The 16,987-nt window shown below is 39.0% G+C and overlaps 1 protein-coding gene across 1 annotated transcript in view; it reads right to left on the bottom strand.

Annotated features, from left to right (window-relative positions):
• GRIN3A (glutamate ionotropic receptor NMDA type subunit 3A) overlaps window positions 1–16,987 on the bottom strand; it is a 596,809-nt gene that overhangs the window by 141,044 nt on the left and 438,778 nt on the right. Inside the window, exon 5 of the mRNA XM_073591206.1 lies at window positions 13,623–13,738. Within this exon, the coding sequence (XP_073447307.1) occupies window positions 13,623–13,738 (116 nt within the window). The remainder of the gene's footprint in view (window positions 1–13,622; window positions 13,739–16,987) is intronic.

Below are 16,987 nucleotides of genomic sequence, written 5' to 3'. Positions count from 1 at the left end.
TATGATTTTTATTTATTTACTTTTATTTTATAATGCACTAGATTTTCCACAAGGAAAAAAAAAATCTTTTGGATTTTTACTAACCTGTTTATTTTTCCTCTGTACTTGGCATAAAACAATCTTAAATGGGAAAATCTGTTGTTAATGGTTATTTGACCTTTAGAGTCCCGAAAATAGAACAGTGTCCACTATTGATAAGTATGATGTAATTTTTATCAGTTTCTTTCAAGTTTTCTATTTTTGTGTCTAATTTCTGTAAACCTCCAAATTTAAAAATAGTTTTTCTTAATAATATACTGAAAAGTGAATTCCCCAATCACTGGTATTAAAATTATTCATTAAATCTTATGATTCATCATATTACAATTCCCATAAAAGTCATCTGTTTTAAGTTTTGAGTTTTCTGTTAAACATATATTCCCTGTCCAACAAGGTTTGCCATAGTAGGTGCCAACTTTGCACCCATTGCACTGTATTTTTACAGTAAATAACAATTTTCACAAAGCCAATTAAGTCTTTAAGCAAATCACAAATGTAAAAGAAAGTACAAAAAAAATAGCTAGATCAGGGTTGGATCTAGGTCAGTGTCAGGGTTAGAGTTATGGTCAAGGCCAGGGTCAAAGGTCAGGTTCAGTGTAATTTAATTGGAATAAAAACATTTTTAATTCAGTGTCTATGTCAGTGTGTTTTAGGTAGGATAAAAAAAGCAAATTGCGCACTGTTATTTCTGGGCCCTACTACAGGCACATTCAACAAATAACATACACCTATGTGGTGACTCTGCATTCGTCAAGAGCAAAATAATTTTTCTTTGGGTTGTTCTTTGGTGGTAGGTTATGGCAAAAGCAAGAAATATACAGCAACTTTTAAAAGAATATATACGGTATATATATTTGTGCTATTTTGTGCCAGTTTTCCTATGCTAATAATAATAATAATTAAAAAAAGGAGATATCCATTATCACCAAATGAAAGTCTAACTTGTCCTGAAAAAAAAACAAGGTATAACTCACCTGGATACACTAAGTAGTTGCAATCATATGTACAATTTTACTAACACATACCAAAGTTGCAAAACTGTGTTCAGGCGTTAAGGTTTGTTTTACCCTCCGTCATGAATGGGGTTAAATAGATGGTGGGCAGCTATGTAGCAGATAAGGTTCAATGTAGCACAAATTTAAAGTAATGCACTTGGGAGTGCATGAAATATGCATGAAAGTTACACGCTAGTGGGAGAACCTCTGGGGAATAGAGGATGGAGAAGGATCTAGGAGTTCTAGTAGATGACAGACCCAGCATAGAATGCCAAGCTGCAGCAAGGCCACCATACTATTTGCTTGCATTAAAAAGGGTCAAGAGATAAAACTATAATTCTACCACTTTACAAAACCCTGGTTTGCCTACATCTTGAGTATGCTTTCCAGTTCTGGTCACCAGTCCTCAGAAAGGATGTGCTGGATGTGCTGGAAGGTGAGTTCAGAGAAGGGCAACTAATAATAATAAGGGATCTATTATGAGGAATGATCTCAAACATTAAGTATATTCTCTCTGGAAAAGAGATGCTTAAGAGGAGATATGATTACAATATACAAATCCTTAAATAGAGGCTCTAGCATTGGGAGGAGTCTTTATATTCTTAGGTCCCAAAAAAACCCCATGTGGCCACTCAATGACGTTGAAGGAGAAGCCGTTAAATATTAAACTGTGTATGGGGTTCTTTACTGTTAGAGCGGGAAGAATGTGGAACTCCCTTCCTCAGTTGGTCGTGTCAGCAGGGAGTGTAAAAAAAGTTTAAAAAACTTTTAGATGTGTTTTATAGGGGACATAATGTCCAATGATATGGAAAACAGCAGACACACTTACACGTTGAGGTTGAACTGGATGGACCGCTGTCTTTATTCAACCTTACCAACTAGGTAACATTTACCCTGCTTTAACTGGGATTTATATCTCCCTTTGACTTGTTGGAGAATATAAAACCCATATGATGCAAACAAAAACCCATCGACAGACTTATTTTCAAAAGTAAATGCTGACTATTATCATTGTTAACCAGGAAACTGTTCTCTTCTGTGTGCCTTACTGAAACTACTTTAACTTTATTGTTAGCGGCCAGACTTTATTAATGTCTACTTTTAAGCAGTGCTTTTCCTTTTAAAAATATAATGTGACCGACAGTCTGACATTTTTAAAAACCTAATATGTGTAGAGACATTCTTATTTTAATGCACAATACAATATAATGAATAATTCTGTGAGTGTATGTGAATTTATTTCGATGGCTTGATACAGTTTCACCATTTAGATCTTGTTAGGCAGAAACATACATATTTTAAGTGTACGATCATCAATTGTATTAGTCATGGTAGTCTGCATGTGTATATTCATACTGATAAACTCACTAGCCTTTGTGAGCTTTTCAGTGATCCCGCTGGTTCATTCTGCAGAATTACTAGTCCAACCTCCTTCCCGCAGTGGCTCTACAAATCTATTACTCATTCTTTCTGTAGCTTTATCCTTAATATGGCCTCTTTCTGTACCTGAGCTACACATCAGTCAGACTTTCTATTTCACTGTTTTTCTAAACCCTTCTGGGATTTTTGCTTCTGTTGCTATGTCTACCTTTTTCTGATCTGTGCATGTAATGGTTAGCATTTGCTGTTATTACATATTTATGCTGTTTTGTTCATGACTGTCTGCATTCCATTTCTTGACTTCCACTTTTATTCTCTACCAGCTGATTTTATTCTGGCCATGATCTCAACTTAGATGAGGCAGCCACTGTGAAATATGTTGACTTGTACTGCTAGTTGATACAACATTCAGATGCATTTCTTAAAACCATCTAGAGACACCCTTTGGAACAGAATATTGAGGTAAAACACAATCCCCTTCCTGATCACACAGGGCAGTACAAAAAAAAAAAAAAGAATCATTACCCACTTTTGTTCACTGCTACTTTTCCTTAATATTGGTAGAGTAAAAGAACGAATGTGATAATACAAAAGATGGATGAAAGTTTAGTTCTCTATAAACAGCTTGGCAGGTAAATAGTATACTTATTTATATATATTTTTAGATCAAAGCACAAAGAGGGACATTTGAGGAGGATTGAGGTACAGAGGGGTTAGTTTCCAAAAGAGTGATAGAAATTTTAAAAGAGGGACAGTTGGGAGCTATGTAAACCACAGGTATGGCATTACACCATGCAATGACTATTTACAGTGCAGTAGCTCATAGTAACCTTTTACATTTCAGCTTACTTTAGTCACATGTCCAAAAATACAAATACGATTGGTTGCTATGCATTACCTTTTAAATGTATTTGGTCCTTAGCCATTCTAAAGGAATGTTTAAGAGGTTAGATATATATTTTACCTTAGCTTTTATTATAGTCTGGACTGAAAAACAAAAGCTGTAAATTATTTTTCTGATTGTTTTTAGTCAGGTGAATATAAAAGCTTGTATTTGAGTATTTTAGATTTTATTACCAACCAACTTGGTGAAGTTCCAGTACTTCTTTCCTAATGTTTATCTGTCTATTCCTAGCTTTTCTGTTAATAAAATCCTCTTGGTCAAAGAACTAAATGAGTCAGAGGAGTAAATGCTTTCTCTTCAGAAAAGCTCCATTGCTCTGTGAATTCTGTGTCACAGGTACTGTCTGTAGTTGAAATATTAAACAAAACATCAGTTTAAAAAATGTTTAAGCTGCTATATGAAAGGGACACTGTCATGTCTCTAAAAGTATCCGTCCTGCTGCCTTCTGCAATAGAGACAGCTAAAAACTAAGCTTAAGACCAAGCAGGGAGTAAAATTCTCTCTTTTTTGCAGAACTAGGAGCTCTCCGGTACTTCTGGGTGTCATGGACAGCGTGTCTCCCACTTGGCACTGTGGTTCCTTACAACAGGAACTGTGCCCTACCAGCATCCAGGAGGAACCATGGTGCCAAGCAGTAGGCACACTATATGACTTATCCAAAAGTGTTTGATAGCAGTGTTGTCTGGAACTTATGAAGATAAAAAAAAAATTCACTTGCTGCCTGTCACAAAGGTAAGTATTCAGCTTCTTCTATTGACTAGCAGCTAGATGTTTTTTTTTCACTTTTCTTTTTCACTATTTCTCTCTCTTTTTTCAGGGCACCATCAGTTCTGAGAGATGAAAGTTGAAAGGTGCAAATAGGATGTTTATTTGCATCTCCAGTGATACACAGTCTTTTTTACTTTTTCTGTCTGTATAGTAGAATAAAAACTCTTCTTGTATAGCATGTGGACTGCAGCTTTCAGCAGGTGGTTTTATTTTATATGATGCTAATTACACATGATAAATGTAATTAGAATAGATGTAGACTTACAAAATGACAATCATAAGTAGTGGTACCCCAAAAGGGCCACTGATTGGGGATGATAGAATGTAATAAAAACATAGTCACAACGCATCTCCTGATTACAGCAGTGCAACTGATGATAATGACCAGGGTTCTTTTCCTGATTATGCAGAGGCTGCCAGCACACACACAATAACTATTCCATGCACACTGACCTAGTAACCAGTCTAGGGGGCTTCTTTTTAGCTTTTAATGCAAAAAAACATAATTGGGTAGGGGGGTGTAGGGCATGGGATGCTCCAATCAATGCCATCTCCAAAAGGACACTAACTCCACTGTTCTGTAATAGCACCTCTTCAACTCAGAGACTGGAAGGAAAGGTCAAATAAAGGACACTGTGAGACCTGTGTCCTGTAAAGCTACTCTTGCCCTTATGTCCCTAAAGCATGAAATGTCACTTGGATCAGCAAATAGCCTTTTCCTCACCAGGCTACCAATTAGCTGCCCAGACTTAGCTTCCTGTTGTCTTCTAGTGAAGTGTTAGTAGACTGGATCCTCCAGGGTGAAGTCTCAGGGTTGTCCTTGTAGTGGCAAGTATGGCTCCCCTGGCTCTGCACAGCTGAGACCATGTTGTGTATCAATATGGATCAGCAGCAATGCCTTCAGAGAGGGCAGCTTCCTCGGCTGGTAAAACTTCTAGGCCAAATGTGTAGGGCTGTCTCCACAGCGAATGCTAGGCCCCAATCAGGCTTCTGGGCCCAACAGCAGGCCTTAGCCTTAGGCAAGAGAACTAGCACATGGTCTCCCCAAATATTTATTCCCTCCCTCAGTATGTACCAGTGGCTTGAATCTCCTACTGGGATGGCTGGGGGAAATATGAATATTCATAACTCAGCCTGGCAGGGAAACCTCATACTACAGCTCATGATGCCAGTGACACCTACTGACAACAGTGAGAAACCAAAACCCCACTGAGCTTAGGGAGCAATTAAGTGCACAACTATACTAATCAAAACCAGTGGCGGCTGGTGTTTTTTTCTTGACCGACCGCTGACCGACCTACCGACCAACTGGAAGGGTGGTGGTTGTTTGCCACCCTCCCAGTTGATCAGTAGGTCGGTCAGTGGGAACTCCCCCAGGAGGACAGTCGGGACATCAAAGCCCCGCACTTACCACGGCGAGTGGCAGCTTTCTTCCTTCCTCCTCCTGTGGATCATGGCCGCTTCTGCCGTGCATCTCCCTCCTCCACCACCTAGGCATCCAATAGGATCACCTGTTCTTTCAGCCAATCAGGAAAGGGGTATCAGACCCATGATGATCAGGATCAGGGTTGTGACGACGTTTGATTGGACGAAACGCCACATTGGGAGGAGTTCTGACATCATGACACTGTCACGTGTTGACCGTGGCCATCTTTGTGGTTGGAAACAAATGCTGCTTATACAGACTGCTGTTTTTTTACATGCTCAATTTTATCTGATGAAATGTGAGTACCCTGGACTTTTCTTTGAATAAATATGACCCTGGTTTTATAATACTACACCATGAGGAGTTCCTTCTTTTATATTTTATGCATGCACCTCTGATTCTTTGGTGGAACTACAAGACCCAGCCATCTGTGATCTCCATTAATAGTTTTGTGGTTCTGTGGATTTATCATGCCTGTTTGACCACCTGTGATTAAGTGGTCCATTCTTTTTGGTAGAAGGCCTGGTGTGTTGATGTTCGGTGGATGATAAGTCCGTATTCACCTAATTTGTATTTCTGTCTACACTGTGGGTGATTCCAGCGTTTTCTCCTGAACAAGGACTTTATTTCAAACACTATGGACTTTTTATTTGTAATACTACATTTACAGCGCTGCATATCATTATAATTTTAGTGAGCTATAACTGTCTGTTATCCCACATGGCTTATTTTGATAGCGTTCACTGTAAGAATCAATAAATATTCCAAATGTGAACTGTTGTATTCAGTATTCAAGAAAAAAACATACTACTACGTCCTTCATGTATTATTATTTCTTTCTTTATCTGGAAATAGAGACAAAGGATAGAAAAACTTTGCAGTGTTACTAGAACTTGCATGTGTGCTTAAAACCAATTAGGCCAACTTTGACTGACTTTTTACTCAATCCAAGGGAAAGTCAGGATGGACAAATCATCCTTTAAATTGTGATAAAGGATACTAAGCATGTGCCATTCTCCTCTGACATTACTTTTTTTGACCACTCTAATGCCCCGTACACACGGTCGGACTTTGTTCGGACATTCCGACAACATTCCGACAACAAAATCCTAGGATTTTTTCTGACGGATGTTGGCTCAAACTTGTCTTGCATACGGTCACACAAAGTTGTCGGAAAATCCGATCGTTCTAAACGTGGTGACGTAAAACATGTATGTCGGGACTATAAACGGGGCAGTGGCCAATAGCTTTCATCTCTTTATTTATTCTGAGCATGCATGGCACTTTGTCCGTCGGATTTGTGTACACACGGATTTTGTTGTCGAAAAATTTTATATCCTGCTCTCAAACTTTGTGTGTCGGAAAATCCGATGGAAAATGTGTGATGGAGCCTACACACGGTCGGAATTTCCGACAACAAGGTCCTATCACACATTTTCTGTCGGAAAATCCGACCGTGTGTACGGGGCATAAAAGGTAGAGCTTTAGCTTTAAATTAGATCCAATGAATAGTGTACACTCAAATTCGCTTCAACCTAATCTCAAATGTCCATGGAGAATAATATAAAAGTTGGTCATGAAGCAATCTGATTTGTTTGATCTCAATTTTAATTTAATTTTATTATCAAAAATGAAAATCGATTGAAAGACTAATCTATAGCTTTTATTCGATATCTAGAAAAATTAGCTAAAGAAATATTGACCAAATGTGGTAGTAGTAAATCAGTTTCTATTAGTTTCCACAATGGGATTAAACCAAATAAATCTACATTTGGCAGTTGACCAGATTCCTAAATTGTACATTGCTTCTTACAAGCACCTTCAAGCTGGTAACAAGTGGTTGAAACGACCTGAAATCAACTAATTATTTGTAGAAAGTCAAGTTGCTACTTAATAGACTGAAGCCGGCCATAGATAGTTTGAATCTTGGCCAGTTTAGCAGGGACCTTGGGTACAACCAACATGCCAGACACTTTAACATGTAATTATTGCCACAAGCTATACTAAAGGAAAATAGACAGCTCACTTTGCAATAAAAGTTGCACTTTGGAAAGGAATTTTTACCCAGACCTTGGTAATTGAGGTGAAACTCTGCTGACTTCTATCATCCAATCCAATGGGCAAAAAATAATGCTGTTTTTTTGTATTTTCCATGCATGCAATTGTGCATTTTTTGCAAGGTGAAATTTCACCACATTCATTAAGCTCAGAGAAAAATTCCCTTGCAAAGTGCAACTTCTCCTGCAAATTGAACTGCCTTTAGTAAATCAACCCCAGTGTGTCTATACCTAAGGTAAGTGCTACCAACAAAGCAGGAGGCAGGGTTCAGTGATCTGTGTGAGTGGCTGTCTACTGCTTGCACCACTGCAATGATCCACTGCAGGCTGTGAAATATGTATTTTTGAAGATGACTAGTTGAAGGGTTAAAGGTGTAGGAAGTCCATTTCACAAAATGAGGACTCAGATGTCCAAAAAGAAGAAAGGCAAATTGCCTCGTGACAGAAAAGGAAATATATTCTTCAGTAGTATATCGGTGACAATATCCTCCACCACAGACAAACAGATGCGCTCCAAAGGATGATATCTCTCCAAAGAGAGATATCATCCTTTGTTGCTGGATCCAGGGGAGGCCCCAAACTACAGTGATCTCTGTGGCGTTTTTTACCCATATTGAGGACTGTAAGCTAACCATTTTATTTAGTGACAGGGGCTTTGGCTGGCATTCAGAGAGCTTTAGCAAAGCGTGTCAGAAGCCATATTTTGAATATTGCTGTATCCTGCTGCTGGATCGGTGTCTCATAGTGTCAGATTGGAGACCCCTGAAAGCTGCATTTGAGTATACCTACATCCCTGAGTGGATACATGCATTTATGACCTCCTATAATGTAGAGGTCCACCTGATCCGGTAAGCGCATCAGTTTGGCTGTGTTGGAGGATATTGTCACCGATATACTACTGAAGAATATATTTCCTTTTCCGTCAAAGGGAATTTGCCTTTCTTCTTTTTGGACATCTGAGTGCTCATTTTGTGAAATGGACTTTTTACCTCATATTATTGCGCTGCACTAAATATTATTTTATTGATCGTATGTAGGCTTTGTGATTACCTATAGTGTCCAGTTTGAATTTATTCATTTTTATTTATTTGTTTGCGCTGATTGCTCTCTTTTTTATACTTAAAGGTGTAGAAGCTTGCCATCTTGCATTGTATATTAATGAAGACTGACTTGGGACAGACAAAAACCTTGCAGTCAGCCATTATTACTATTATTATACAGGATTTATATAGCGCCAACACTTTATGCAGTGCTTTAGCCATGACACTTTATTCTGAAAAAGCATCCAAAAGGTAAGCAATAGGTATGCTATGCGAATGGGAACACATAACAAACATATAGTGCTGTTTTCTCAAATTTGACTTCAAAAGTAGAAATAGGCTGCAGTCTGCATTCTGTATTCCACATCTCCATGATGCACTCACTACCTGTAGTCAGTAATCAGGGCTGATTAGAATGGACAAGCTATTACTCCATCTCTATAAAGTCTACTTTATTTCGCAGCTACATTTATTTTTTAGCACTGTTTTATTAGTTAAATAATGTTGTTACTTAGTAGAATTTACAGAGAACTTTAAAGTATGCAGAACTATTTTGTAATTAGTATTGGCTAGGGCACTGAACCGTTAGGAAGACAAGCCTTTTATATTTCATTTTTCTTGTTTTTATGCATGTTATAAAAATCAATGAACTTTTATCAATTTTACCTTAGCGTGACAATAAAGCTCAACAAATGAGAAATTGCAAAATGAGCTATGCAACTCAAGTTCAAGAAACTACTGTTGATGCTGTTTGCAACTTTGTAGGGATTTGTATACTCATTTATGTGATGGATAATCCTGTCTGCAAACCTCTCCACTGGGACAGTTTTACAAAGCACACCTGCAATCAGTGGAAGTAATGGAGACTGAATTCAATGTGTTTCTGTATCCTGTTGGAATTGAAGCAATGTAGTGGACCAAATCCTAGACACCTGCTACAATGAACACGCTAAAAAGTTTTTGAACAAATACCTAAAGAAATAAATATGTATTTCAGTATTTTGCTAACGGCTAAAACCAGAACCATAGTTTTATAAGGTGGCAGGATTATCATTTTATCTCTGGAGTAAATTCCCTTTTTAATGCATGCTAATAGTCTGCTAGCTTTGCTTACTGCGCTTGACATTGCATGGTATTGCTCAGTCTGTCTTTAAGAAGGACCCCCAGATTTTTTCCATCCTGGATTCCCCCTGACGTTCTCCCCCAAGTGAGTAACTTGTGTTTATGATTTTTAAGGAGACTGTGGTGGCAGGGGTTAAAAAAATGAAGAGGATGTGACAGGCACTTGTCCAGAGTGCCCAACTATGCTTGCCTTTTCCGCCCAGCTCCTCCGTTCATAGAAGCCGATACTACATATTCTATGATTGACACATGAGCTATAAGTGTGTGTGTGTGTGTGTGTGTGTGTGGTAGACCTTTCAATTATCCACTCCTCCTCCATTACCCCTCCTCCATTCATAAGTTGTGTTTCATGCATAGAATCTGCAGTAACAGCTTCTATTAAATGGAGGGGCTAGGCAGCCAGGGTAGACACTGTTGGGCACATTTGATGAGTGCCTGTCACAGCCCCTTACTATTAACCCTTGCTGTACTGGATGATTATGGTAGTTGGGGGAGGGGGGGATTTTGGCATACGAAAAGCATATCTGTCACAAGGGACATATCTCACTTAAAGTAGGTAATGTCCCTTGTACTGACTTTTTATATATTTTTTTGATTAAACTTGGACTTTAACATTTTAAGTTTGTAACTTTTGAAAGTTAAACCTATTAGAAAGTTCTTTTCTCGACAGGACAGTACAACCCCAAATAGAAGATGACTGTTTCATGTGACCCAGACAAATAAACAGGAGAGCACAATATACTGTAAATATGGCATCCACATACCTCTATGGCCTATAATATGAAAACAACCACTGACACCAAAATACATGCACAGTTCTGGCATCAGCACTACAGCCAATTGGCTGAAGCACGGAGCAGTGTATTCTGACAGCAGACAGGTCCTGCTGTCAGGATACAATCTTAAAGCCGTAAGGATTCATTACGATTCCACCTCGCTTGTGTCATCTATGGTGAGCTTAAAGTGGTAAATTGGATGTAAACCCTCACATATACCCAGTGAAGTGAACAGCCTCAGATGATACACAGGGATGAAAAAATCTCCCTACATATATTTTACATGCATATCTGCTGTCTTCAGCTTTATATATTCTTTAGAAAGTTCAGATCGTGTTAGGAGATTTTCTCTTCCTGTTCAACACTGCAGTGAAGCCTGGGCATACAGCTAGAACAGCTGATTGGAGGAAAGGAACACACCCCTCTACTCATAGGTGGAAACTTTCAGAACTGTTTGTTGAATAGTTCAGCACTCTGCTAATCTATTTATAGCATCCTCCCCAACACAAAACTAAAGCTGCTTTTATCTCCTATGACAGAGAACTTGTCAGAAGTTATCAGGCTGATAACAGAAGAACAGATCAGGAGACAGCTGCGGGACATAGAGCTGAAAAGGGATAAGAAAATAGGGCAGATATACTGTATGTGTTCAGCTCAAATTTCATGAATCGGGTTCATATCCACTTTAGGGCTTTTCATGTGCTTGGGTGACAATACTGATCCCCCACAGATACAGTTTGGTAAAACAGTTTTTGTTTTCCTGGGTTTACATCCATTTGAAGATCTGTTATCTGTGTCAGGCAATTCATTTAAAATGCGGACATTTATATTTTCAAGCAAAGAAAACTGTGTTTATAAGATTAACTTTATATAAGACTGAAGTACAAATATGACTACCACTTAATGAGACCGAGTGTTAAGGTGATCAATACAGTGTAGTACTCACTTCTTTCAACTACAACCACTTCTACAGAGCTAGACAGAGATCACAGTTTAGGGCACATTGATTTTGCTTTCTTTTATGGGTTCTTTGACAAGGATGGCCATTGAGGGATTTTATTCTTGAACCTACCCCTGCTTCCTCCGTAAATCTGTACAGACAGCACAGACAGTTCAAGGTACACTGATTGTGGTTTCTGGTATGGGTCTCTGCATATTGAAATATTGTACTTATATTTATTGCATGAATAATCTATGAGAAAATGAAATGCTAGAAGAAATATGATTTGTGATGAACTAATGCTTTATATTATAAAATAATAGTTCTTATTACATACTAATAATATGAATTGGAAATGTAATACTAGTTACCGAATCACTATTCATTTGGTAATGATAGTAAGCAACTATCATGCATGTCAAGTGCTCAGCTGACAAACAATGTTGGGCTTGCAGGACAACACACTGAGCAAAAAACAATTATAATTGTAATTTTTATCTTTGTCAAACACATATGCAGAAACCTAATTGGTTGTAATGTATCCGTTTTAATCATTTAATCCTCCAATTACTTTGCCTAATTTTATGAATTACAAACATTAATTTTTATTGAAAAGGTGATAAGTGACCATATAAGTTGTTTCATTTTCTGGTGATTTACTATATTATCATTACTGATTCCCACAGCTTCCTAAACAGCTTCATTATTCATGAGCTGGTGATGATAAATGATAGCATATTAAAATTTCATTATGAAATATTCACACGCCCTTGCTTTGTATAAGAAGGAGAATTCAAGTGAAAACACTATATTTGAGCTAAAACAAGTCTTGTTGTTGTGTTCCTTAAGGTCAATGACTGTACAGTTTTAGTTATAAAAGATTATGAAAGATCTAATTGAAAAAAACATTGTGCAAACCCTACCCATATAAATGTTTTCTTTGCAATGGATGAGAAGCTAATACGCAGTTGAGGGCAGTCCAGTGCATGGCATTCTCTCTTACATCCTATCAATAACCTGTGTAATAGGAAATTACAGTGAACTGTGAACTAATTCTAATACTGTAGATGCCCAAAGTTTTATCAAATACTATAATACTCCCTACACTAAAGCACTCCCCTAATGCTAAGCCCTCCACTACCTGAACACTTTACAGTCTAAACCGAAAAATATGCCCTTAATACTTAAGCCCCAAAATATGTCCAAGAGAAACATCAGTCTCCTTTAGTTTTGGCTCTGGCCACCCCACTCTGGTGCCTCCATCTTTCATATTCTTGCAAATGCATCCATATGCCGAATGGCTCTACTTGGCTTTTGGGTCCTGGCAGAGTCCTGTGGCACATCTGCACAATATTTAACCTTAACACTTAAACATCTCGCCCAAACCATAACATGAAATTTAACAACTTAACAATTCCATCCCTCTCCAAACTTTATTCTTAAAGTATGTCCTAAACACTTATCTTGTCCACCTGAACATTTACAGTAACATCTATGCTTAAAAGCTATGCTTTTAAATCTTGGCTTTTCTGTTTGCTCCAATTCATAAATTCTACTAACCACCCAACCAATCAACAGCCTTCCTTAGGCATACATCCCTCCTGCCAGCCATAAACCAAGCTACCACCATTTAACATACTGTGAAACTTGCGGAACATATGAAACACAATTCATTTCTATTTCATTGGTATATCTATTTTTTATAAGAAATATTTAATATACTTTGTGAAGAACCTGTCTTCCCATAATACTATTACAAATAAATATTTTTGTTTGCAGGTAATGCTACAAAATTATTTGATAAATTACACCCATAGTGTTTGCCTAGAGACATGATAGGAGAAAACTGACATGGCATCGCAGTCACGATTATTGCAGCAGCTACTCTGCATTTTATAAAGTAGGTGGTTTTGGGGAAATTAAGAATGAAACAGGCATTTGCCCTTTCTAAAGTCCCTTTTACATAAATGAAAAAAATAGTTTGTGCAGACAGTTTTAAATGGACCAAAATATTAGGATGCTGAAATTATTTTACCACTGTCATTGACAAAAATAACTATAATTTGTGATAGATTATTAGCATCAAGTCTCAAATCAGACATTTTTAAAAGAAATTCATTATCAGTTAGGCATTTGAAAAACAAAATATATGCAGTATATTTGATGGACCCATACCTTCAATGGCAAAAGGTTTACCCACTGTCAATAATTTGCATTCAGCATCTATTGAGACCTCATAATCCAACAGTGCTTTATCCATGATAAAAGCATCCAGTGTTTCAGGGTCATTTCTGAAAATAAATAAATACATATTAGGAAAATCACACTTGTGCTGACAACTAAATGGTATGAAATGAAAGACTGGACTGTCATTTTGCATGTGTGATTCTATTATGTTACTGCACATCTATAAACAATAAAGAATACAAGTACTATTGCAGGTTGCAAAATATGAAAAACACTACAAATAAAAAAAGAGAGATGATACAGATCCAGCAGAAATGGCCTCATCATTAAGTTGGTATTGGTCTGTGGCTGTGAGGATATTAAGTGGCAACCAAGGCAAGCCCCTTTTAATTGCCTTCTTCACACCACAAGTTGAACCGATCAAGACTTACAGGAAATCAATAAATGATGTGTCATAAATTTGCTAGATTGTGATGCTGTACTCCAGGGGTAGGCAACCTTGGCCCTCCAGCTGTTTTGAAACTACAAGTCCCATGAGATATTGCAAGATCCTGACAATCACAGGCATGACTCGTAGAGGCAGAGACATGATGGGATTTGTAGTTTCACCACAGCTGGAGTGTCGAGCTTGCCTACCCATGCTGTACCCCGTTCATTTCTGTGTATTATTCCCTACTCTGTGCTGTCCTAATGAGTAGCTTCCAACCACCTGCTCAGTGTTGGAAACTGGCTCTTCTCAAACACCAAATCTTCAGTCAATTTGCTGTTCTGTCTGTAAGACTTGTTTATGCCATTCCCTGTCATGTCTATCAGACTCAACCTTCACACCAGCCCCAGTCCCAGTACTGCAATTGTGGCTTTTCAACAGCAAGGTTGTGCAGTGCCTGGCAGAACCACACAGCAAAGACCACTGGGTCAAGGAAAAAGATGAGTATCCGACAAGATGGGGTGCACTCAGTGGGGATGCTGCATTCTTTAAAGGATAACTTGTACCAAAGATAATAATTCCTTTAAGATTGGAAACAATGTTGTATAATGGTCTGATCTGGAATAGGGATGAGCCGAACACCCCCCTGTTCGGTTCGCATAAGGAAACATGCGAACACCGTTAAAGTCTATGGGACTCGAACATGAATAATCAAAGTGCTAATTTTAAAGGCTTATATGCAAGTTATTGTCATAAAAAGTGTTTGGGGACCTGGGTGCTGCCCCAGGGGTTATGGATCAATGCAAAAAAATTTTTTAAATGTCCGTTTTTTCGGGAGCAGTGATTTTAATAATGCTTAAAGTGAAACAATAAAAGTGTAATATTCCTTTAAATTTCATACCTGGGGGGGTGTCTATAGTATGCCTGTAAAGGGGCACATGTTTCCTGTGTTTAGATCAGTCTGACAGGAAATTACATTTCAAAGGAAAAAAAGTCATTTAAAACTACTCACGGCTATTAATGAATTGTCGGTCCGACAATACACATAAAAGTTCATTGATAAAAACGGCATGGGATTTCCCCACAGGGGAACCCCGAACCAAAATTTAAAAAAAAAATGGCGTGGGGGTCCCCCTAAATTCCATACCAGGCCCTTCAGATCTGGTATGGATTTTAAGGGGAACCCTGCGCCAAAATTTTAAAAAAATGGCGTGGGGTCCCCCCAAAAATCCATACCAGACCCTTATCCAACCACGCAACCTGGCAGGCCACAGGAAAAGAGGGGGGATGAGAGCGTGCTCCCCCTCCTGAACTGTACCAGGCCACATGCCCTCAACATTGGGAGGGTGCCTTGGGGTCCCCCCCCAAAGCACCTTGTCCCCATGTTGATGGGGACAAGGGCCTCATCCCCACAACCCTTGCCCGGTGGTTGTGGGGGTCTGCGGGCGGGGGGCTTATTGGAATCTGGAAGCCCCCTTTAACAAGGGGACCCCCAGATCCCACCCCCCCGTGTAAAATGGTAAGGGCCTACCATTTCACAAAAAAATTTCAAAAATGTTAAAAATGACAAGAGACAGTTTTTGACAATTCCTTTATTTAAAGTCTTCTTCTTTCCATCTTCTTTCTTCTATCTTCTTTCTTCTATCTTCCTTCGGTTTCTTCCTCCATCTTCTTCTTCCTCCGGTTCTTCCTCCGATCCTCTGCTTCTTGCTCCGGTGTTACGTAACGGGTGACCTCGCCCCCTCTGACATCACATGGAATGCCATAGGGAAGTCCCCGTCAAGTCCCTGTGTGTCAGATGGGGCAGGGTCACGGGGTCACTGGGTGGCCCCGCCCTCTGTTATTTAAGAAGTGTCAGAAGATGAGAAGCGTCACACAGCGGGAGCCTCCCATCATGGACGCAGAGCAACCCGAGAACGAAGAAGGGAAGAAGACGCCGCGGAGGAAGATGCCGGATGAGAACACCAGAGCAAGAAGCAGAGGATTGGAGAAAGAACCAGAGGAAGAAGAAGATGGAGGAAGAAACCGAAGGAAGATAGAAGAAAGAAGATGGAAAGAAGAAGACTTTAAATAAAGGAATCACATAAATGTGGTTGGACCACCAAGTCAGTCTAAATAGACAGTCAGGTAGACAAAGAGGTGAAGCTCTCCTCTCACCACATCCCACAAAATCTGCAAAAATATATGAACAAGAAGAAGACCCCAGGGATTTTGTGGGTGGGAGGGAGATGGGAAGTATAGGTATATATAAAGGTGAGAGGCATCAGGGTATATATATTCAAAATTGCACAAAAATAGAAAATTTAAAAGCAAATGAAAATGAAACATGTTGGATTTTTCGATATGTATAATTCATACATGTGTTCTTCACCAGTAGAACCTTTATGTCTATGATCAAGTGCAGTTATTGTATACTTAATTGCTTTTAAATTTTCTATTTTTGTGCAATTTTGAATAAAGTATTATTTTTATATACCCTGATGCCTCTCACCTTTATATATACCTATACTTCCCATCTCCCTCCCACCCACAAAATCCCTGGGGTCTTCTTCTTGTTCATATATTTTAAATAAAGGAATTGTCAAAAAATGTCTCTTGTCATTTTTATAATTTTTGACACTTTTTTGTGAAATGGTAGGGGTACTTTTATACCCACTTACCATTTCACACAGGGGGGGCCGGGATCTGGGGGTCCCCTTGTTAAAGGGGGCTTCCAGATTCCAATAAGCCCCCCGCCCGCAGACCCCACAACCACCGGGCAAGGGTTGTGGGGATGAGGCCCCTGTCCCCATCAACATGGGGACAAGGTGCTTTGGGGGGGACCCCAAAGCACGATCCCAATGTTGAGGGCATGTGGCCTGGTATGGTTCATGAGGGGGGCTGCTCTCTCGCCCCCCTTTTCCTGCGGCCTGTCAGGTTGCGCGCT

This window comes from Aquarana catesbeiana, linkage group LG01, assembly GCF_042186555.1.
Source record: "Aquarana catesbeiana isolate 2022-GZ linkage group LG01, ASM4218655v1, whole genome shotgun sequence".
NCBI lineage: Eukaryota > Metazoa > Chordata > Amphibia > Anura > Ranidae > Aquarana > Aquarana catesbeiana.
This window is presented reverse-complemented; position numbering and strand designations above follow the sequence as displayed.